Source organism: Pongo pygmaeus, chromosome 9, assembly GCF_028885625.2.
Source record: "Pongo pygmaeus isolate AG05252 chromosome 9, NHGRI_mPonPyg2-v2.0_pri, whole genome shotgun sequence".
Classification (NCBI taxonomy): domain Eukaryota; kingdom Metazoa; phylum Chordata; class Mammalia; order Primates; family Hominidae; genus Pongo; species Pongo pygmaeus.
The window spans coordinates 61,638,451-61,662,144 of NC_072382.2; the positions used below are offsets into that span (position 1 = coordinate 61,638,451).

Sequence of the window (23,694 nt, forward strand, 5' to 3'; positions counted from 1 at the left end):
GGCCAAGGTGGGATGATCGTTTGAGGCCAGGAGTTCGAGGTTGCAGTGAGCTATCGTGCCACTGTACTCCAGCCTAGGCAACAGAGCAAGACAAAAAATAATATGAATTAGCTGGGCATGGTGGTGTGTGCTTATAGTCCCAGCTATTCTGAAGGCTGAGGCATGAGGATAGCTTGAGCCCAGGAGTTCAAGACTGCAGTGAGCTATCATTACTCCAGCCTAGGTGAAAGAGTGAGACCCTGTCTCTAAGAAAATAAAAATTAAAAGAAAAATGTTACATGTAGATTTTAAGTTTTAGTGAGTGTTTTCAATAATAGAGTATTTACCTTTCTCCCTTTCTCTAATTTATTCTATCAAGACTATATCAGCAACCCCTAATCTATTCAGAGAATGAGCTGTTCTAAAAGCCACATTGTTTAAATTGGAGAATTTACTGCTTTACCCAAAACTTGAACTTTTTTTAATTTTTAATTTTGAAATAATTTTAAACTTACAGAAAAATTGCAAACATAGTACAAAGTTCTTTTTTGTTGTTGTTTTTGTTTTGTTTTTGTTTTTTGAGACGGAGTCTCACTCCGTCGCCCAGGCTGGAGTATAGTGGCGGAATCTTGGCTCACTGCAACCTCCGCCTCCCAGGTTCAAGTGATTCTCCTGCCTCAGCCTCCTGAGTAGCTGGGACTACAGGTGCATGCCACCACACCCAGCTAATTTTTGTATTTTCGGTAGAGACAGGGTTTCACCATGTTGGCCAGAATGGTCTCGATCTCCTGACCTTGTGATCCACCCGCCTCGACCTCCCAAAGTGCTGGGATTATAGGCGTCAGCCCAACCAGGACGACATTCTTGTATATTCTTCACCCAGCCTTTCTCATATGTTCACATCCTCTATAATCATTGTATAATTGTCAAAACTACAAAATTAACATTAGAACAATATTATTAACCAAACTATAGGCTTTATTCATATTTCATCAGTTTTCCCACTGATGTCCTTTTTTTGTTCAGGATCTAATCTAGGATCCCATATTGTATGCAGTGGTCATATCATAGTCTCCTCCGATCTGTGCTAGTTCTTAGTCACTTATTATTTTTCATGACCTTGACGCATTTGAAGAATACTGGCTGGTTTGTTTGTAAAATATCCCTCAACTTGGGTTTGTCTGATGTTTTCTCAGATTGAGGTTGTACATTTTTGGAAAGAATACCACAGAAGTGATGTGTCCTTCTTAATGTATCTTACCAAGGAGTACATGATGTCTGTATGTCTTATTACTGATGATGTTAACCTTGATCAGTGAAGGTGCTGTCTGCTAGATCTTCCAGTTTTATGATTTCTTCTAGTGTAATCAGTAAATGTTGTCGGGGGAGATACTTTGAAACTATGCAAATATACTGTTGTTCCTCAGATTCACACCTATTTATTTTAGCATCCATCAGTGGATTTTCTTCAACAATTATTGCTATGGTATTCTAATGGTGGTTTTCTATTTCTCTCATTCAGTATTTATTTATTGGAATTCTTACGCAAGGAAAAGCTGTTCTTTCTCTTCCCTCCCTCCCTTCTTTTCCTTCCTTCTTTCCTTGTATCAGTATGGACATTTTATTCTATCATTCTAAAATACTTTACACATTTTTTGTCTTATTAATAATTATTATAAATACTAAAATATTTTAACAACTCTGGGTGATCTTTATATTCTTGTTGTTTCTGTACTGCAATGCAGATGAGTTAGACTTTGCCTCTAAACTGAAATATGCTTAATCGATATACTTCTTGGGATTCTTTTCCTGCTTTTTTCTGGCTTGTTCCTTAGTTTCAACCCTTAAATTTTGGCTGTTAGTAAGTATTTCTACCTATAGCAGCTTTTTTTCATCCTTTTAATTTGTAATGCCTCTAATCTTCTGTAAGTTTGAAAAATAACAAGGGACTAGAGGAACCCATTCCTCAGAACAAAATGTATAATATATAAACTCTAGTACAGGGATTGATTAATGAGTGTATTTTGGCTTCATGGGAGTGTGTGTGTGTGTGTGTGTGTGCGCATGCTTATTTTCAGATTTTATGATAGATGAATAACTTCTTAAAATGTATTTCTTTTTTTATGTAGGCCGCTGCTCAGTGTTACATTGATTTAATTATTAAGGAGAGCGACAACAATGTAAAACTCATAGTTTTAGATCGCTTGATAGAATTAAAAGAGCATCCTGCTCATGAACGAGTACTACAGGTAAGTGTTATCTGAAAAAGACAGATCCTAAATAAAATATTTTTCAAATGTAGGTCATTTTCAAGCTTTGCCCATCTTGGTTAACCTAAATGCTTGAAAACTGAGCAATTTATATTTTGATCAGCTAAAGTGTTAACTATTGAGTCATCATAGCCTTTTGGGGTATTATCTTTACCACAAAAAATATTTCTAAAATGGCTGGACGCGGTGGCTCACGCCTGTAATCCCAGCACTTTGGGAGGCAGAGGCGGGCACATCATCTGAGGTCAGGAGTTTGAGACCAGCCTGGCCAACATGGTAAAACCCTGTCTATACTAAAAATAACAAAAATTAGCTGGGCATGGTGAAGTGCGCCTGTAATCCCAACTACTTGGGAGGCTGAGGCAGGAGAATCACTTGAACCCAGGAGGCAGAGGTTGCAGTGAGCTGAGATTGTGCCACTGCACTCCAGCCTGGGCAACAGAGTGAGACTCTGTCTCAAAAAAAAAAATGCTTTTCTGAAGTGAATCAGTATTATCTTTTTTTATCTTTTCGGTTTGTACTGTATTGACTATTCCTAGTGATAGTGACATACTCATTTTAATTTGAATATAATGTACATTTCGTGGAAAATTATTATACCAATTGAGAATAAAAGATGATCTGATTCTAGAAAATTATCACCATATTTGTTTAATCCATGAGAATAATAATGGTTATAAAAATAAAACCCCATGACAGGTAAATGCAGTGCTGATCTTGGATCAGAACAACAGCAACAACAAATTTCTATGAAGGACATTATTGGCACAGATTGAGAAATATGAATATGGTGTGTATATTAGTTAATTGATCAATGTTAAATTCTCTGATAATTATAATGTGGTTATATAAGAAATTATCCTTACCCTTGAGAGAGATACACTAAAATAATCAGCAGTAAAGAGCAAATGTGGGCCAGGTGTGGTGGCTCATGCCTAAAATTGCAGCACTTTGGGAGGCTGAGGCAGGTGGATCACCTGAGGTCAGGAGTTCGAGACCACCCTGACCTATATGGTGAAACCCTGTCTCCATTAAAAATACAAAAATTAGCTGGACATGGTGGCGTGCAACTGTAGTCCCAGCTACTCAGGAGGCTGAGAGAGGAGAATTGCTTGAACCCAGGAGGCAGAGGTTGCAGTGAGCCAAGATCTTGCCACTGCACTCCAGCCTGGGTGACAGAGCAAGACTCCATCTCAAAAAAAAGAAAAGAGCAAATGTGGGAAGATATTAATTGGTGAATGTAGGTGAAGGATATACAGGAGTTCACTCTTAGAACTTTTTTATCAGTTTCAAATTGTTTTTAAGTGTGCATCTTTTAAATGTTACATTTTCCTGTGGAGTCAAATAATATCACATTTAACAAAATTGTTAATAATTTATGAATGTTATCTAATACCAAGTCTATATATAGATTTTCCCAGTTATCCCAAAAGCCCTTTTTGTTTAGTTTGCCCATTTTTGACCATGTATTGTATCTGGTGGTTATGCCCTCTCAGTCTCTTAATTTTGGACAGTATCTTTTTTTAATGACACTGATTCGTTGAAGAGACCAGACCAGTAATACTAGAAAATGCCCCTCTTTCTGGATGTGTATGGCTACTTTCTTATGTTGTTTAGCTTGTTCCTTTGACTTCTGTTACTTTCTATAAACTGTAAGTTGGAGCTTTAGCTTTAGCTTGACAGAGTCAAAGTAAACATTATCAGTTTGAATGTGTCATGTGCTATTATTTCATATTGCAATGTATCAGGAGACCCAAAATATCTAGTTCTTCCACCACTAGTGGTTTTGTTATTGATTAAAGAATTAAAGTGATGATAGATAAACCCCACCATTCTGCAGTGAATTTTTTTCCTGTGACCAGAAAGATTGGTGTTAATTCTTGATTTTTTCTTCTTTTTTAGGATCTGGTTATGGATATCCTAAGAGTATTGAGCACACCAGACTTAGAAGTACGAAAGAAAACTCTACAGTTAGCACTGGATCTTGTCTCTTCTAGGAATGTTGAAGAGGTAAAACGAAACTTTGACAGCACTTTGTAGCTATCAGGCCCAAATATGATGTAACTCTCACTTATTTTTACTTCATTCTATAAGCTGGTTATTGTCCTGAAGAAGGAAGTAATAAAAACAAATAATGTGTCTGAGCATGAAGATACTGACAAATACAGACAACTCCTAGTGCGAACATTACATTCCTGTTCTGTCCGATTTCCAGATATGGCTGCAAATGTTATTCCTGTGGTATGTAATTCTGATGACTTTAATTTTGAAATTCTCTAAAAGAATTTTTTTAAAAATCTAGTTATTTGACAAACTCCAGAAATCTCAGCTGCCTGGAACCATTAAATTTCATGGTGAGAAGTGATCTTTATGTCTGCCTCTACATTTAAACTCAGAAGGGTGAGGACTGACTTCTTTCACTTTCATATTCATCAAAAAAACAAAAACAGTGACCAGAAAAAAGCTTTGCATATTCTTTTAATTGATGATACAGTTACCTAAAGTAAAATTATGCTGTGTATATATATTATTCAGTAAGGCAAATAGGTATTTATTTTAAATAGCTTTAGCTCTTAAAGGAATCAGTTATAGGAAAAATTCACATACCTAGAATATTTTGCTGTCACTATCAGATAAGTGAGATATGTTATTATAATTTGATTTTTGCCTTTGAGCTCTTGAGTTCTCTCTGAAATGATTTTAGTTACAATTTAGGAGGATCGAATTCATTTATTTATTTTGAGTTTTGGATCTCTAGCTCATCTTTTATAGTGAATTTTAAAATAAATTTTGCTGCACATAAAATGGAAAAGCCATTGTGACTTTGTTTACATAATAGTACTTGTCTCTCAATTTACATTTTGTTGTGTATTTGAAAATTGTGAAGAATTACAAGGGTCAGGCATGGCGCTTCATGTCTGTAATTCGAGCACTTTGGGAGGGCTAGGCAAGAGGATTACTTGAGGCCAGGGGTTCAAGACCAGCCAGGGCAATATAGGGAGACCCTGTCTCTGCAAAAAAATTAATATGAGCTAGGCATAGTGTCATGCCTGAAGTCCTAGCTCCTGGGGAGGCTGAGGCTGCCAGAGGATCACTTGAGCCCAAGAGTTCAAGGCTGCAGTGAGCTATGATTGTGCCACTGTACTCTAGCCTGGGCAGCAGAGCAAGACCCTGTCTCTTAGAAAACAAAAAAAGAATTACATTCTTTTAATTTATTTCTTGTCCTAGATAATTTTCTTTTCGAAAATTGTTAGTTCCATTTTCCCTTTTTTTTTTTTTCTTTTAGTTAATGGAATTTCTCAGTGACAACAATGAAGCAGCAGCTGCTGATGTCTTGGAGTTTGTTCGTGAAGCCATTCAGCGCTTTGATAACCTGAGAATGCTTATTGTTGAGAAGATGCTTGAAGTCTTTCATGCTATTAAATCTGTCAAGTAGGTTTAAAATACACTTAAATGTAAGGTCAAGTAAGCATTTTATCAGTTTTTATCTTTAAAGGGTCAGTTGATAGAAAATAGAATGGAGAGGACAGTCAAGCCAAAATAAGACAAGTTTGTACAACAAGCATCACGCTACCTCCACTCTCATTTAATCTATAATAAATGGCCCAAAATAATTTTTTTAGTAGTGATTTAGCTCAGGGTCTCTATTCTGATTTTCTCTAAAACATTGTGAATCTTAAAGTAACTAAAGAGCATATTTTTAAATGGCATCACTTTTTGGCTATTACTATTATTTATATCTTCCTTTCACATTTAATGAAGAGAAAGATTGAAAATGCAACCTAAATCTGTCTTTCCCTTCAGAGAGCCTTTGCTAATGAGAAAGGACTGTTGCATCTAAATTTTGCTTCATTTAAAGCATCTGATGGATAGTCTGTAACAGACTTGAAATATGTCTGCTTAGGAAGGGACAAGTACAAAATTGTTTTTATGATATGAAAATATATTAATATTTATGGAAGTGAGCAGAGCAGGATTTGCTTCCTTTGTGAGAAAAAAATCATATTAAGGATTTGCTTTTTTTGTGTGTGTGTGAGAGGGCTTTCCGGCAAAAACCAGAAAGCCTGCTAAACAAATTTTAAAAGACCTATGACACTAAGAATTTGTTTTTGACAGCCATAATCTCTTAGCGCTTTGGTTTCTATAATTAATTTTTTCTGAATAAATTTAATTAAAATCTTAGGGGAAAGATGACTAAGGACTTTATTCAGTTTAACGTTTTAAACTAAAGAATTGTTGGCTGGGTATGGTGGCTCACACCTGTATTCCCAGCACTTTGGGAGGCCAAGGCAGGAGAATTGCTGGATGTCAGGAGTTGGAGACCAGCCTGGGCAACATGGTGAGACTTTGTCTCTATTTATTTTTTTAATCTAAATGAGTGAATGAATGGTTGCTTTCTTTACTATTATTTTTTTACTGATCCCTTGTACTTCTTCTATATCCATTGTTCAGTTCGACACCTTGCCTCTTCAGTGACTGAAAATAAAAAGTGAATTACTTTTTACATTAAAATACTACATTCCTGATTTTTTGTTTTTGTTTTTGTTTTGTTTTTACTTTATTTTATTTATTTATTTTTTTAAGAGAGATGAGGGCCTTGCTTTGTTGCCCAGGCTGGTCTCGAACTCCTGGACTAAAGCAATCCTCCCACCTCATCATCCCCAAATGCTGAGATTACAGGTGTGAGCCACTGTGTCTGGCCATAAAATAATACATTTCTTATAGTAGTAAGAGATAAAGCCAAATTTGCCTTCACTGTGTCCTAAATGGACACTTTACTGGGAAACATTTTGGTATTTTATTTTTACTGCTAGGTTTACCAGTTTTAGAATGTTCCTAATAATAATTAATAAGAACAGTTATTTTACTTTTAATCTTTGTGATTTCTGGAGAGAACTGAAACCTAGGTTTTGTTAGATTCTTTCTGAAATATTTATCTAAAATACTTTAGAACTGCAGAATCTTGTTGGTTTTTGTTTTTTGTTTTTTTGTTATTGAGACAGAAGCTCACTCTGTCACCCAGGCTGGAGTGCAGTGGCGCTATCTCAGGGCATTGCAACCTCCGCCTCCTGGATTCAGGCAGTTCTTTTTTTTTTTTTTTTTTTTTTTGAGATGGAGTCTTGCTCTGTCTCACAGGCTAGAGTGCAGTGGCGTGATCTCTGTTCACTGCAGCTTCCGCCTCTCGTGTTCAAGCGATTCTCCAGCCTCAGCCTCCCAAGTAGCTGGACTACAGGCACGTGCCACTGCATCCTGCTAATTTTTTTTGTATTTTCTTGTATTTTCAGTAGAGACGTGGTTTCACCATGTTGGTGAGGCTGGTCTTGAACTCCCGACCTCAGGTGATCCGCCCACCTCAGCCTCTCAAAGTGCTGGGATTACAGGCGTGAGCCACCCTGCCCAGCCTCAAGCAGCTCTTATGCCTCAGTTTCCTCAGTAGCTGGGATTATAGATGTGCACCACCATGCCCGGCTGATTTTTGTATTTTTAGTAGAGATGGGGTTTCACCGTGTTGCCCAGGCTGGTTTCGAGCTCCTAGGTCAAGTGATCCGCTGGCCTCAGCCTCCCAATGTGCTGGCATTACAGGCGTAAGCCACCGTGCCTGGCCCTTGTTTTTTTTTCTTTTTTTCTTTTTGAGACGGAGTCTCGCTCTATCACCCAGCCTGGAGTGCAGTGGTGCGATTTTGGCTTACTGCAAGCTCCGCCTCCCGGGTTGCCGCCATTCTCCTGCCTCAGCCTCCCGAGTAGCTGGGACTACAGGCGCCCGCCACCATGCCTGGCTAATTTTTTTGTATTTTTAGTAGAGACGGGGTTTCACCATGTTAGCCAGGATGGTCTCGATCTGACCTTGTGATCCGCCTGCCTCGGCCTCCCAAAGTGCTGGGATTACAGGCGTGAGCGCCTGGCCCTTGTTTTTATTTGAGCTTAAATTAACAAAGAAAGATCTCTGCTTCAAGATTTGTCTGCCAAGTTCATGTTTCAGATCTTGTATTGTGCTAGGATTTACCGAGGAGCATTATGGATCCTGGGAGAATACTGTAGTACTAAGGAAGACATTCAGAGTGTGATGACTGAGATCCGCAGGTCCCTTGGAGAGGTATGTTTTACTTTAATAAATGTTACTTTATATGGTAATTTTTCCTTTAGGAAAATCTGACTTTTTGTAGTGATTTGCTTACATTATTTACACTTCTGGGTTAGATTTTGTTTGAACAAAATGTTCTGTGTCTATTAAAAAAAAAAAAAAAAGCAGCAGCTTGTAAAATTCTGCTTTAGCCTGTATTCTGAAGGAAGAATGCCTTAGAGTAAGTCTGACTTTAGAATATTTATGCACTGAAACTGACAGTATTCTTCATCCTAACAACCTTATGGTAGAATAGAAAGAACAGTGGACTAATTATCAGGAGACCTGACAATTAGTTCTAGTCATTGTTCTGTCAACAGTTAGCTGGAGGACCTTGAATATAAGTTCCTCAACCTAACTTGACATCAGTTTTTTTTCACCTATAAAATAAATTAAAATAGGTAATGATTAAATACTCTTAGTGCTCTTACATTAGGTAATGGACTGGTATTGAGTAACAAATACATAATAGCCATTCAGTTAATTTAAAAGTTGATGAAGTTATTATGTACAAATAAGTCGGATTTATTTCATTTTAGAAGGATGAGTACTGTTTTGGTTAAAATTTCAAGGAAAGGAATGAAGAAGAGGAATACGGCTTAATGACCATCTACTTTGTGTTAGACACTGTCCAATGCATTTTTCTATTAGGTAAAATGTGTGGAAAGAGTTAAGATTTCCACTTAACAGATTAAGAAACTGAGGTCCAAAGTAGTAAGTGTCAGAGTGAGAATTCAAACCCTGGAATATCCGTCTCTGAAGCCCCTATTCTACCTACTACATTATCCTGGGAAGGAAATAAATTGAAAGCAGAGTTCCCAGTTCCAAAAATCCCATTAGGGTAATGCCTTTTTTAGAGAAACGATCAAATATTTAAATATAATTTTGCTTGCTGTTGATACTATTACTAAAATGATGTTTCCAACTAAAATGATGTTTCCAATTGACTTTTAGATCCCAATTGTAGAGTCAGAAATAAAGAAAGAAGCTGGTGAATTAAAACCTGAAGAAGAAATAACTGTAGGGCCAGTTCAGAAATTGGTTACTGAAATGGGTACCTATGCAACTCAGAGTGCCCTTAGCAGTTCTAGACCCACCAAGAAAGAGGAAGACAGGTAATTTATACCCTGCCAGCTGTACTACTTTTATTATTACTCTTGTATGTAAAACAGTCAAATGATTTCTTTTCTCTTGCTTTTGCAACCAAAATGAAAATCTTTGCCATTTAAGGTACTTAAATGCCATTTAAGGTACTTGAGAAGCGGAAGATGTTTAAGTTCTTCCCCCTAGGAATTGTATTGATGGTTTTAATCCTCTGTCCCTTCCAGTGTTTTTATGGAAATAACTGTTCTGTTTAAACTCAAATTATTTTTACTCAGAAAATGCTAAGTGGTGGTAACTGAAGATGTTTGAGTTTTGTTGTTTGTTAGAATCTGAAAACATTTTGAAGATTTTTCAATTTCTAAATGATGGAATAAAATTGTGCATTTTTCTATTAAGTAAATTTTAATGGTGAAGATGGTGAAATCTATGCCTAAAATTTTATTGAATACCCACTAAGTGCTAGGCATTGTGCTAAGTAGTTTGTCTCATATAGTCTTGACAATAAGCCTTTGAGATAGAATATATTATCTCCATTTTATGGAAGAAGAATTTGAGGCTTATCCAATAAATAAATAGGTAAGCTGGAATTTGGATGTACTTCATTAGCTGCAATTACGTATGCCCCTAATTAAATATTTTATCTTTCCATATTCTGTTGGCTTTTGTGTCATTCAAAGATAAGTTTTCTTTTTTTTTTTGAGACAGAATCTTGCTCTGTCGGCCAGGCTGGAGTGCAATGGCGCGATCATGGCTCACTGCAACCTGTCTCCTGGGCTCAAGCAGTTCTCCTGCCTCAGTCTCCTGAGTAGCTGGGATTACAGGTGTGTGCCACCATGCCCAGCTAATTTTTGTATTTTTAGTAGAGACGGGGTTTCACCATGTTGGCCAGGCTGTCCTCGAACTCCTGACCTCAGGTAATCCGCCTGCCTTGGCCTCCCAAAGTGCTGGGATTACAGGCGTGAGCCACTGCACCTGGCCAACGATAAGTTTTAAAGTCATGTATTATTTTTCTTTTTCCTTCTTTCTTCTAGAAGCTAAGGAGTTAGTTAGCTGAGGTATCCTTATCACTGAAGGATGGTAATAAGAATGTTTAATAGGCCTATATCAATCATTTATACAGAAGCTGCATGCTGCTTAACAAGTTGGTAGGTTTGATTTTCCTTGGTTGCTTTGCAGACCTCCCTTGAGAGGATTCCTTCTAGATGGAGATTTCTTTGTTGCTGCCTCCCTTGCCACAACTCTGACCAAGATTGCATTGCGCTATGTAGCTTTGGTTCAGGAGAAGAAAAAGCAAAATGTAAGTTCATTTATTTTACATTTACCCAACAATTAAACATTGAGTGCGTACTATATGCATTGAACAGTGAGGGACTCAAAAATTAATGCTAAGTTTCTATCATGAAAGAGTTTATGATTTAATAGCAGAAGTGGACACAGTAATATATTACTCTAAAATTGATAAAGTATCTTCCTCTTCTGTTTGGGCTTTAAAAAAATTAAAATTGACAAAGTAATACAATAACAATGTCATGTGATTATTCCAGTGGAAGAGAAAGGATTTATGAAGTCACCTCAGTTTGCTGGGATTAGTTCAGGACCAGTGAAGGAAATGTCCTTCTCTCCAGCATCTGTATCCATTCGGTCATTGTCTGTTTTATCCCAGAATGTCTCTTAAGTTATTCTCATCTGTAGTTCATACCTGCATTGTAGCTTCTGACCGTTCTAACCAAACACCCATTTACAATGGTATGCAGTTGGGCCTCCATATTCACAGCTTCTGCACCTGCAGATTCAACCAACTATGGATTGAAAATATCTTTTTTTAAAAACGATAAACAGTAAAAAATAATAGAAATTTGAAAACAATACAGTGTAACAATTATTTACATAGCATTTACAGGCATACTTCATTTTATTGTACTTTGCACATACTGTTTTTTTTTTTTTTTTTAAACAAATGAAGGTTTGTGGGAACCCTGAGTTGAGCAAGTCTGTTAGCACCATTTTTCCAAATAAGCATATGCTCATTTCATATCTCTGTGTTACATTTTGGTAATTCTCACAATATTTCAAACTTTTTCATTATTATTATTACATCCATTATGGTGATCTGTGATCAGTGATCTTTAATGTTACTATCATAGTTGTTTTGGGATGCCAGGAATCATTCCTGTATAAAATAGTAAATGTAATCAATAATTGTTGCGTGTGTTCCGACTGCTTCACCAACTGGCTGTTACCCCGTCTCTTTCCTCTTTGGGCCTCCCTATTCTATGCCCTGAGATACCACAATATTGAAATTAGGCCGGTTAATAATCCTACAATGGCTGCTAAGTGAAAGGAAGAGTCACATGTCTTTCACTTTAAATCAAAAGTGAGAAATAATTAAACTTAGTAAGGAAGGCATGTCAAAAGCTGAGCTAAGCCAAAAGCTAGGCTGCTTTTGCCAAGTAGGTAGCCAAGTTATGCATGCAAAGGAGACGCTCTCAAAGGAAATTAAAAGTGCTACTCCAGTAAACACATGAATGATAAGAAAGTGAAACAGCTGCCAGGCGTGGTGACTCATACCTGTAATCCCAGCACTTTGGGAGGCCAGAGGCAGGCAGATCACGAGGTCAGGAGTTCGAGACCAGCCTGGCCAACATGGTGAAACCTGTCTCTACTAAAAATAAAAAAATTAGCCAGGTGTGGTGGCAGGCGCCTGTACTCCCAGCTGTTTGGGAGGCTGAGGCTGGAGAATTGCTTGAACATGGGAGGCAGAGGTTGCAGTGAGCTGACATCACGCCACTGCACTCCAGCCTGGGAGACAAAACAAGACTCCATCTCGAGGAAAAAAAAGAAGAAGAAGAAAGAAAGTGAAATAGCTTTATTGCTGATAGAAAGTTTGAGTGGTCTGGATAGAAGATAAAACCAGCCACAAGATTCCCTTAAGCCAAAAGCCTAATCCAGACTAAGACCTTAACTCCCTTCAATTCCATGAAGGCCGAGAGAGGTGAGGAAGCTTCAGAAGAAGAGTTTGAAGCTAGCAGAGGTTGGTTCATGAGGTTTAAGGAAATAAGCCCGTCTTCATAATGTAAAAGTTTGACATGAAGTAGCAAGTCCTAATGGAGAAGGTGTAGCAAGTTATCTGGAAGATCTAGCCAAGATCATTGGTGAAGGTGACCACACTAAACAACAGATTTTCAGTGTAGACTGAACAACCTTATATTGAAAGAAGATGCCATTTAGGACTTTGGTAGCTAGAGAGGAGAAGTCAGTGCCTGGCTTCAAAGCTTCAAAGGATAGGCTGACTCTTTTGGTAAGGGCTAATACAACCAGTAAGTTGAAGCCATTGCTCATTTCCCATTTTGAAAATCCTAGGGCTCTTAAGAGTTATGCTTAATCAACTCTGTCTGTGCTCTGTCAGTGGAACAACAAAGCCTGGATGTCAGCACATCCTCTTTATGGGATGGTTTACTAAGTATTTTAAACTCACCATTGAGACCTACTGCTCAGAAATAAAAGACTCCTTTTAAAATATTACTGTTCACTGACAATTTAGCTGGTCATCCAAGAGCTCTGATGGAGGTGTAGAAAGAAATGAATGTTTTCATGCCTGCTAAGACAACATCCATTCTGCAGCCACTGATCAAGTAGTTTCAACTCTTATTATTTAAGAAACAGAATCCATAGAACATTTGTGGTAGTAGGGCAGAGTTGGTTACAATGTCCTACCACAGCAATTTCTAACATTCAAATTGGGCCTGTAGAAATGGGACTCCTTTTGATTCCTTCAGCTTTGTATTATGTTGGTTGTCTATACAGCAGGTTTCTAAATTGAAACAGTTTCACTCACATCACTCATATTTCCTTCGTTTTTGGAGACTAACAGCTTGATCTAAAAAAAAATTTTTTTTAGACGGAGTCTCGCTCTTGTTGCCCAGGCTGGAGTGCAGTGGCATGATCTCAGCTCACTGCAACCTCCGCCTCCTGGGTTCAAGCGATTCTCCTGGCTCAGCCTCCCGTGTAGCTGGGACTACAGGTGCCTGCCACCATGCCTGTCTAATTTTTTTTGTAATTTTAGTAGAGACTGGGGTTTCACCATGTTGACCAGGCTGGTCTCGAACTGCTGACCTCAGGTGATCTGCCCACCTCGGCCTCCCAAAATGCTGGGATTACAGGCATGAGCCACCGTGCCTGGCCAGGTTTGTTTTGTTTCTGTTTTAGTTCCATTATAAGAAAAGCCATAAATGAGAGCCAGATAATTTACAAGGTATATTATCCCTTAATTGATTTAATTTATGAGCAATAATTTATTTTTTAACTCTTTTGTGGGCATTTATTTATTCAGGTCTGGTCACAGTATAATCTTGAAAGTATGTTTTTTAAAAGCCTCCAACATTTTTTTATCTCAGTGTTGAATTTGCTTTCCTCTCCTGGTTGCATCACTTCTGGAAGTTGGGAGTGTTTACTGATACCTGCTTAAAAGAGCCAGTTTCTTGTAACATACCGAGTTAATAATGTTTGCACTGTTTGGTACAAGAAGGAAGTTTAGTTGCTTATGATCTCACCAGCACTCCTTCATTTATGCCATTTCCAACACTCTTCATTTCTTTGTGTAGGACTAAGTTTCTGGTATCATACGTCTTTTGCCTAAAGAATTTGCTTTAACTTTTCTTATAGTGCAGATTTGTTGGCAACAGATTGTTCCAGTTTTTGTCTGGAAAAAGCCTATTTTTTATACACTTTAGAAAGTTACCTTTGTGGGTATAGGATTCTAAGTCTTCTGTTTTTTTTTTTTTCCAGTAGTGTAAAGGTAAAGCTCCATTGTCTTCTGGCTTTTTGGTGAGAAGTCTACTGTCATTCTTATCTCCCTGGGTGGAGTGTGTGTGTGTGTATTTCTTCCACTGGTTTTAGATTTTCTCCTTTTCACTGGGTTTCAGTAATTTGATTAGGATATGCCTTAGTGTGGTTTTCTTCATGTTTGCTATACTTGTGGTTCATTGAGCTTGTTGGGTTTGCAGGTTTATATCTCCATCAGTTTGGGAAATTTTCAGTCATTTCCTCAGATTTTTTTTTCTGTCCCCTCCTCTGTTTCCTCTCCTTTTGGAGACAGTATCCAAGCTTGGGGGATATATACTTACTCTTCTGCTGGTTTTTCCCAGGCCTCCAGTAGTTTTTCATGCATGTGTGCATATCAGTACTCAGCCAAAGGCAATTTGGCAAGGACTTAGAGCATATGTGTCAGGATAATGCTACATGAGACTAAAAAAGTAAGTTGCAATCACTTGTGGAAGACTTTGAATAGCGGGTTAAGTAATACGGACTTCAGTATGAAGGCTGACATTCATTAAAGGTATTTACATAGGGAGTGAAATGATTGGCGCAGTATAAAAATTAAGATAGCAGAATCAGGTGATCACGCTTAGCAACACAATAATTGGACAGCCTAACTTTAGGTACCTTGTGATGCAATACAGTGTGACATACAAAACATCACCTATCTGGTATTCTAATCAAAAGTGTGGGATATTCTATAAAACAACTGGCCTCAGTTCTCTAAAAAAGTTAGTGTGATTAAAAACAAAAAGGCAGAGAACTGGTCTAGATTAAGAGGGATAAAATGCATGAAGCTGATCCTGGATTTAAAAAATAAAAACAAAAACATTTTAAGACAATTTAGGGAGATTTATTTGAATTCAGAGTATAGAAGCTGTATATTGGGATTGTTGAATTTTTCAGGTGAGAAAATGAAATTGTGGTTTGTAGGAAACTGTTCTGACTCTTAGGAGATGAATGCTGACGCATTTATGAGGTGAAGACTTTTTCATATGTTAGCCAAAAAAAATAAGTGTACATATATAGAATAGGTAAGCAAATGTGGCAAAATGTTAACAGTTGGTAAAGTGTATCATTCTTTTAACTTTTCTGTAGTTGGGATTAAAAAGGACAGTATCAGCACGTGAAGTGGTTACAGGGAAGGACTGGAGCAAGGGAAAACAGTTAAAAAGCCTCTGCTGTCTCTAATTGAGGATTAATGCAGGTCTTAGAGAGTGGCAGTTAAGAGTAGAAAGGAAGGAGAAGAATGCAAAAACAGATGTGGACATAAAATCCAAAGAATTTGAAATCTTATTCAGGTGAAGTGAAAATTTAGATTGTGAGTTATAATGAAGTGACATGATTGCAATCTGAGAATCATGACAATATCAATAAACCATTTCTCTATTTTTTTAGTCTTTTGTTGCTGAGGCTATGTTGCTCATGGCTACTATCCTGCATTTGGGAAAATCCTCTCTTCCTAAGAAGCCAATTACTGATGATGACGTGGATAGAATTTCCCTGTGCCTCAAGGTCTTGTCTGAATGTTCACCTTTAATGAATGACATTTTCAATAAGGAATGCAGACAGTCCCTTTCTCACATGTTATCTGCTAAACTAGAAGAAGAGAAATTATCCCAAAAGGTAAGGTATATATGATGAAGCAACAAAAGTGTTTTGTGTCTCTTTGTGCAGTGGCTCACACCTGTAATCCCAGCACTTTGGGAGGCTGAGGCAGGAGGACTCCTTGGGGCCAGGTGTTTGAGACCAGTGTGGGCAACATAGCAAGCCCCTGTCTCAACAAAAAAAATGAGAAAATTAGCCAGGCATGGTGGTATGTGCCTGTCATTCCAGCTACTTGGGAGGCTGAGGAGGAAGGATCATTTGAATCTAAGAGTTCGAGGTTGCAGTGAGCTGTGATCATACCACTGCACTCTGCCTGGGCAACAGAGTAAGAGCCTATCTCAGGAAAAAAAAAAAAGAAAGAAAAGAAAAGTGCTTTGTGGGTTTTCTTGTTGTTTTGTTGATTTTTCAGTCTTCATATGTGAGGGCTGTCTCTGTCAAAGGCCTCTAAAAAACTCTTTTCATATTAAAGAGAGACTTTGTTATATTCTCAACACAGAAAGAATCTGAAAAGAGGAATGTGACAGTACAGCCTGATGACCCCATTTCCTTCATGCAACTAACTGCTAAGAATGAAATGAACTGCAAGGAAGATCAGTTTCAGCTGAGTTTGCTGGCAGCAATGGGTAACACACAGAGGAAAGAGGCAGCAGATCCCCTAGCATCTAAACTTAACAAGGTAACAAAATGTCTGATAGACTCTAAATTATTTAAATTGACTCCTTAAGGAAGTTGTTAGTGCTGCTGTTTTTAAAAGAAAGATAACTGTTTTGTCAAGTCACTGTGATAGGTCCATTAAACCTCAGTTGAAACTCAGAAGCTGATGAAGTACCTTACTACTATATGTGATAGTACTGTAAGTCCATCAGATGGTTTAACTCAATCCAGTTGTGTCTGGAATCGTAGACCAATAAATAGAAGGTGAGGGAAGGGGATCCTTAAGCTTAGCTGAGGTTTTTAAAGGGAAGCTGAACAGGCAACAGCCCTGGCCTCTTCCCACACCTTGACCTCACCTTCTCTTATTCTCTGCTACTTTAAACAGAGCAGTTCTACTTTTATATTCTTAATATATTGAGTTCCATATAGAATTTTATTAGGAAAATGATTCTACTCTCTTAAATATATAAATTAAAGAATCAGTGATCCCTCATCTATTAGACTGAGTGAACAGTCTTACATTGCTTTTGTTTAAGATAAGGTCAATAGCAGAATTGGAATTACTAAAGCAATTTCTCTCCCTTAAAATTGGGAATTGATATCAATAATACTACATTTATAATAGTTTTTAAGTTTTTTTGAATTGTAGTTAAAGTTGCAAAAGATTTGCCATTTTAACCCATTTGTAAGTGTACAGTTCTGTGGCATTAATTAAATTCACATTGTTATGCAGCCATCTCCAGGACTGTTTTCATCTTGCAAAGCTGAAACTATGTCCATTAAACAGTAACTCCTCATTCCTACTTCCCCTCAACCCCTGCTTACCCCAGCCACCATTCTACTTTGTGTCTCTGTGATTTTGACTATTAAGTACCTCATAGAAGTAAAACAATACAGTATTTTTCCTTTTGTGACTGGCATATTTCACTCAGTATAATGTCTTCAAGATTCATTCATGTTATAGCATGTATCAGAATTTCCTTCCTTATTAAGACTGAATAATATTACATTGTAAGTATATGCCACATTCTGTTTATACATATATCCATCCCTGGATATGTGGATTGCTTCTGCCTTCTGGTTACTGTGAAGAATGCTGCTATTAACACAGATGTGCAAATATCTGTTCAAGTCCCTGCTTTTAGTTCTTTTGGGTAAATATCTAGAAGCAGAATTGCTGGCTAATATGATAATTGTACTTTTAATTTTTTGAGGAACCTCCATTGTGTTTTTCATGGTAGCTACACTATTTTACATTCTTACCAGCAGCGCACGAGAGTTCCAATTTCTCCATATCCTTGCCAATACTTGTTTTGTTTTTTTGATGATAGCCATCTTAATGGGTATGTGAAGTGGTATCTCATTGTGGTTTTGATTTGCATTTTCCTAATGATTAGTGATGTTGAGTGTCTTTTCACGTGCTTATTGGCCATTTGTATATTTTCTTTGGAGAAATGTTTGTTCAAGTCCTGTGCCTATTTTTAAATTGGGTTGTTTGGTTTTTTTGTTTGAATTTTAGGAGTTCTTAATATTCTGGATACTAACCCCCTTATCGGATACATGATTTGCAAATATTTTCTTCCATTCTGTGGGTTGCCTTTTCATTCTGTTGATAATATTTGATGCACAAAAGTGTTTAATTTTGATGTTTAATCTATTTTTTCTTTTATTGCCTATGCTTTTGGTGACAATATTACTTTTTTAAAGTGCTATGCTTTGGGTGTGTTTAAATTTGGAGTGGGAGGGCATTTGTAATTTTATCTTTGTGCCATTACAATCATTTCTTACTATATAATCTGTTTAGTTCCTCAGTTTGTGGAGCAAGGGCTACCACATGATTTGGATTTTATTTGGATCCTGAGTTTCATAGATCAAGTAGTGAGGGATTTAAATGAAAGTGTATCCAAATTTATTTAATTGGCTAAATTGGGATTATGTTTAATGTATTTGCTAAATATATTTAACATTTTTCTACTACTGAACTTATAAGCTCAAAAATCAACATATATAATACTTTATACTGAGTTATTGAGCTTAAAAACAAATAGATGTCTTAAACTCTAGGACCTGTTATTTCTAATATTCTGGTTTCGATTTCCATTTCTGCATTACAAAACAATTTTATTTTACCTATCTCAAAATGACTTCTAAGCAACTCTGTTAACAACCTACCAGACTTAATCATTTGGCTAGGGTATGTTTGGTGAAATTGCATCTGTCATTTGATTATGTCTTTGTTTTTGTTTTGACAGGTCACCCAATTGACAGGTTTCTCAGATCCTGTTTATGCAGAAGCTTACGTTCATGTCAACCAATATGATATTGTCTTGGATGTACTTGTTGTGAACCAAACCAGTGATACTTTGCAGAATTGCACATTAGAATTAGCTACACTAGGTGAGGAAACTTACCATTCAGGAAAGAGATTGTCACATAGTAGATCTTTATGACGGATTAAGGGAGGTGTACAGGTTTCAGTATAAAAATTCTCTCTTGAACCTTTTCTGACATTTTGAATCAAGGCTTAGTTTTTCATTTATCATTTAGTTTCCTTAAACTCCAGTTTTCTGAACCTCTGTCATACTGACTTTTTATGCTCTTGGCACATTCAGATGGATTCATTTAATAAGCTTAATCTAGCAAATGTCAGTATTTCTAGGTATAATACGAGCTGTTTAAGTCACAGATTGACCAGGTAGCTCACTTAGTTAATTTCTAATTGCCTCATTACAGAACTAAGTATTTTCTGAATGCATAACTGTTAGATGCCACATGTGACCAAAGTAATAAATCATATTACATTTAGCAATATGAGATGCATTTTTTTTTCTTAGTAAAGACACATGAGTCAGACTGCTTACTTCCACATCTGGTTTTGAAGTTGGAAAATATAAATTGTATATGGGAACAATGCAGTACCCCCATCAAATTTCATATGGCTTATGCAAGAGTTAAGGAACTTCAAGATATCAAGGGGAAAACATACTTTTGCCCTGTTGTCCTCAGCATAGCTCGATGGCTGTATAAAAAACCATGTTTCTTAAGCATTTACAAATCTTTTTGCAGATTGTTTTATCTTTCTTCATAATGAAGTATATAGTTTAAGACTTAAGCTTTTTGAGAAGTTTGCATTAATTCATTGAAATAAAATGACCCCAATCTCTACAAAAAATCAAGAAAATTAGCCAGGTGTGGTGGGCCACTCCTGTAATCCCAGCGACTCAGGAGGCTGAGGTAGGAGGATCGCTTGAGCCTGGAAGATCAGGGCTGTAGTGAGCTATGATCAGGCAGTTGCACTCCAGCCTAGGTAACAAAGCAAGACCCTATCTCAAAATAAATAAATAAATGGTAGGCTCAAAGTATCCTCCCTTCCCACAAATTAAATATGGAATTATTCCGAGATCCTATTAGCTTTTAAAAGAAAATATGCCTATTGATGGTGAATAATAAGGATGGTTAAGTGGTTTCTTTATTTTGTCCTCATTATATTTGATTCATACTCTTCTCATATTCGTCATATTCCTTATTTTCCTAGAAACTATTAAGCTGCATACATTTAAGGTTTTATGGTTAGTGTGTGTGTGTGTGTGTGTGTGTGTGTGTATATATATATATATTTTTAGCCATATCCAAACTCTTTCTTTCAGGGGATCTGAAACTTGTGGAAAAGCCGTCTCCTTTGACTCTTGCTCCTCATGACTTCGCAAATATTAAAGCTAACGTCAAAGTAGCATCAACAGAAAATGGAATAATTTTTGGTAATATAGGTAAGGTGCTGTTTTATGGCATGTAATGTTTGAATACTTTTACTGAAGAATTTCTATAGTGAGTAGCTGGGACATTGTATGAGGAGAGGATCTAAATCCATTTATTCATAATTTATGAGATACTCTGGTACCAGGCATTGAACTATGTTCTGGATGTACAGAAATGAACCAGATAGGGTCACTGTCCTCTAGAAAGTGTCAGGCAAAAGGAGGAGCTAGCTAAGGCAATATATAATTGTAGTCCAGTGTGTTACAGGATGGTTTATATACCATATGCTTTGAGGTTAGGGGAAAAAAAAAATGCTAACAGTGTGGAAGGCTTTATAAGGGAAGACGGTGTGTTATCAAAGGATAATATTTTACCTGAGTCATTTGTTGCTAGGTGCACAAGGGTATCTCAGACCTAGGGATTAGCTTGTATAGAGTCATTCAGTCAGTAAGCTTATTTTGTTGCAATTTCTGTCATAAGGATAGGGCTACCATGGTGAGGAACAAATGATAGATTATGGTTGAGTAAGGGAAAACAGATATATAAAATAAATATGTGCTGTATGTAATGGTAAGTGCTGTGAAAAAAAAAATAAGTAAACCTGTACTAAGTAAGGTAGGAATTCATAAAGGGATTTGGTCAGTTCTCGGAGTGGTGGGGGATTGGGAGAAAAGGTTAGAAAAGGCTTCATGGAGGAGCAAGTGCTCAGTAGAAGACTACAGATAGACAAGGATGTAGTTAGAACAAACGCAAATGATTTGATACACTTGGAGTTCAGAATGGGTTGGAGGATGATGGCAGGAAAAAAATGAAGTTAGGAAGGTTAGTGGAAGCCATATTTTACTTGTCATGCTAAGAATTTCAGACTTTATCTGTGGAGAGAGGAAACATTGAGGAATTACAAATGAATGACTTATAGCATTATATCTTTTTGCGACAGTACTATAGAAGGTTGATTGGAAGAGGCAGGAAGATTAACTAGTAGACTATTATAGAAGCCCAAGTGAGAGATGACAGAGGACTTGAGCCAACACAGTAGTGGAATGGAGAGAAGGATGAATATAATGTTAAGAATATGGTTAATAATTGAAAAGGAAGTGGCTAGAGTAACCCTCAGATTTCCAGATTAGGTTTATTGGGTTGTTTATGTCATCACCATAACAGGAAATACAGGAGAGAAGAACAAACTTTAGAGAGACATAATAGGTTAAATCTTGAGCAGGTTCGGTATTAAAGTGTCTAAAGATATTCAAGGACAGTTTGATGTGAGTCTGGGACACAAACAAGAGGTCTAAACTAGAGATAGGCCGGGTGCAGTGGCTCACACCTGTAATCCCAGCACTTTGGGAGACCGAGGCGGGCAGATTACCTGAGATCAGGAGTTCTCAAGACCAGCCTGGCCAGCATAGCGAAACCCTGTCTCTACTAAAAATACAAAATTAATTGGGCATAATGGCGCACGCCTGTAGTCCCAGCTAACTCGGGAGGCTGAGGCAGGAGAATAGCTTGAACCCGTGAGACAGAGGTTACAGTGAGCCGAGATCACACCACTGCGCTCCAGCCTAGACAACAGAGTGAGACTCTGTCTCAAAAATAAATAAATAAGTAAAAATAAACTAGAGATAAGTATTTGTTTAAAAGCCATAGGAATAGAAGAAATCACCTAGAGAGGGCATACAGAATAAAAAGAGGGGAGATTTGAAAACAGAATCCAAGCGAACAGCAACACTGAAAGCTTGGTCAAAGGAGAAAGAGCCTACAAGGGTATCTGAAGTGTGGTTAGAAAAGTAAGGAAAAACCTTCAGAAAGTATTTGAAGCTCCACAAGATAAAATAACTTTAGTTATTAAAGTCTGAAAGAGAGGTCTTTTGGATTTGGCTATTAGTGATTTTAAAACATTTCTTGTGGGACATCTTGGGCGTTAGTGGTAGGTTGAAGACTAAGTACGATATGAAGAAATACAGGTAGTGTAGACTATTCTGAGTGTAGGATCTTAGCTTTGATAGGAATAAGAAAGGACAGTACCAAGAAGAGAAGGCAAGAATGAGTGAGGATTTATTTTTTGAAAATAAGAGAACCTCGAGTATATTTATAGACTATAAGGGAAGAAAGTTGGTAGAGAATGGGAAAGTAAAGACATAAGGATGAAAGAGATAATGATTGGAGTGGGGTCCTGGACCAAAGCAGGAATCACAGATGGCAGGAAGTATTAATCTTGAAGAAATGAAGTAGTACTTCTCTGATACGTATGAGAGGGAAGGATGTGAGAGTGAATTCCGAGAGAGAGAGTTGTTTTTAGATGTGGAGCTGAAAATTAAAGAAGCTTATTCTTGGTAGCCTCAGTTTTCTCTGAAAGTTGAAAGAGTGGAAGAATGTCAAGAAAAGAGCCTAGAGGCCGGGCATGGTGGCTCACGCCTGTAATCCCAGCACTTTGGGAGGCCAAGGCAGGTGGATCACCCGAGGTCAGGAGTTCAAGACCAGCCTGGCCAAGATGGTGAAACCCCATCTCTACTAAAAATACAAAAAATTAGCCAGGCGCGGTGGCAGGTGCCTGTGGTCCCAGCTACTTAGGAGGCTGAGGAAGGAGAATCATTTGAACCCGGAGGGGGGAGGTTGCAGTGAGCTGAGATCGTGCCACTGCACTCCAGCCTGGGTGACAGAGTGAAACTCCGTCTCAAAAAAAAAAGAAAAGAGCCTAGAAAGAGGAATGTGGGCGCCAATCAGATTATAACTCTCTACTGTGGAAGAGATGGTCATAGAAGCAAATATAGTCAGCTTTCTGTATCCATGGGTTCCACATCCATGGATTCAACCAGCCACAAACTGAAAATATTTTAGAAAAAAAAAAATGAATGGTTGTGTCTATACTGAAGATATATAGATTTTTTCCTTGTCATTATATCCTGAACAATACAGTATAACTATTTACATAGCATTTATGTTGTATTAGGTACTGTAAGTAAGCTAGAGATGATTTAAAATATATGAGAAGATGTGTATAGGTTATGCAAATACTATGCCATTTAATATCAGGGACTTGAGCATCTATAGATTTTGGTATCCATAGAGGGTCCTGGAAGCAATTTCCCGTTAATACTGAGGGATGACTAATCTTGTATCATTAAGTAGTGTGCGTCAGCAATATTTATTCAAAAGTATTAGTTAAGCACCTCCTATGGGAACATCGTCTACTTGTATATCATCTGCTGCAGTGCCTAGTATGCTGCAACTGCTATGTAAGTACTCACTGAATTGAATTATTTGTTTAACCACAAAAAACAAAGTGTGCCTGAGTTCGAATCCTATCCCCACCACTTATCAGTTGTGTGATCTGGAACAACTTACTTAACTTCTCTGCTTTCAAATCCTCATATGTAAGATGGAAAA

At 37.4% G+C, this 23,694-nt stretch overlaps 1 protein-coding gene and 1 non-coding gene across 4 annotated transcripts in view; one reads left to right on the top strand and one right to left on the bottom strand.

Annotated features, from left to right (window-relative positions):
- The window catches only part of COPB1 (COPI coat complex subunit beta 1), a 42,377-nt gene that overhangs the window by 14,653 nt on the left and 4,030 nt on the right, over positions 1-23,694 (top strand). For 2 of the 3 annotated variants that reach the window (XM_054438880.2, XM_063671136.1), the window contains exons 8-18: positions 2,109-2,228; positions 4,152-4,259; positions 4,344-4,490; positions 5,536-5,681; positions 8,247-8,343; positions 9,325-9,485; positions 10,651-10,771; positions 15,688-15,915; positions 16,394-16,573; positions 18,804-18,948; positions 20,199-20,318. In XM_054438880.2, the coding sequence (XP_054294855.1) occupies positions 2,109-2,228; positions 4,152-4,259; positions 4,344-4,490; positions 5,536-5,681; positions 8,247-8,343; positions 9,325-9,485; positions 10,651-10,771; positions 15,688-15,915; positions 16,394-16,573; positions 18,804-18,948; positions 20,199-20,318 (1,573 nt within the window). The remainder of the gene's footprint in view (positions 1-2,108; positions 2,229-4,151; positions 4,260-4,343; positions 4,491-5,535; positions 5,682-8,246; positions 8,344-9,324; positions 9,486-10,650; positions 10,772-15,687; positions 15,916-16,393; positions 16,574-18,803; positions 18,949-20,198; positions 20,319-23,694) is intronic. The other variant, XM_063671137.1, reaches the window with a different exon arrangement.
- Positions 6,286-6,347, bottom strand: LOC129009112 (U7 small nuclear RNA). The gene has a single exon (XR_008492652.1). It is a non-coding gene; the product is annotated as a U7 small nuclear RNA (small nuclear RNA).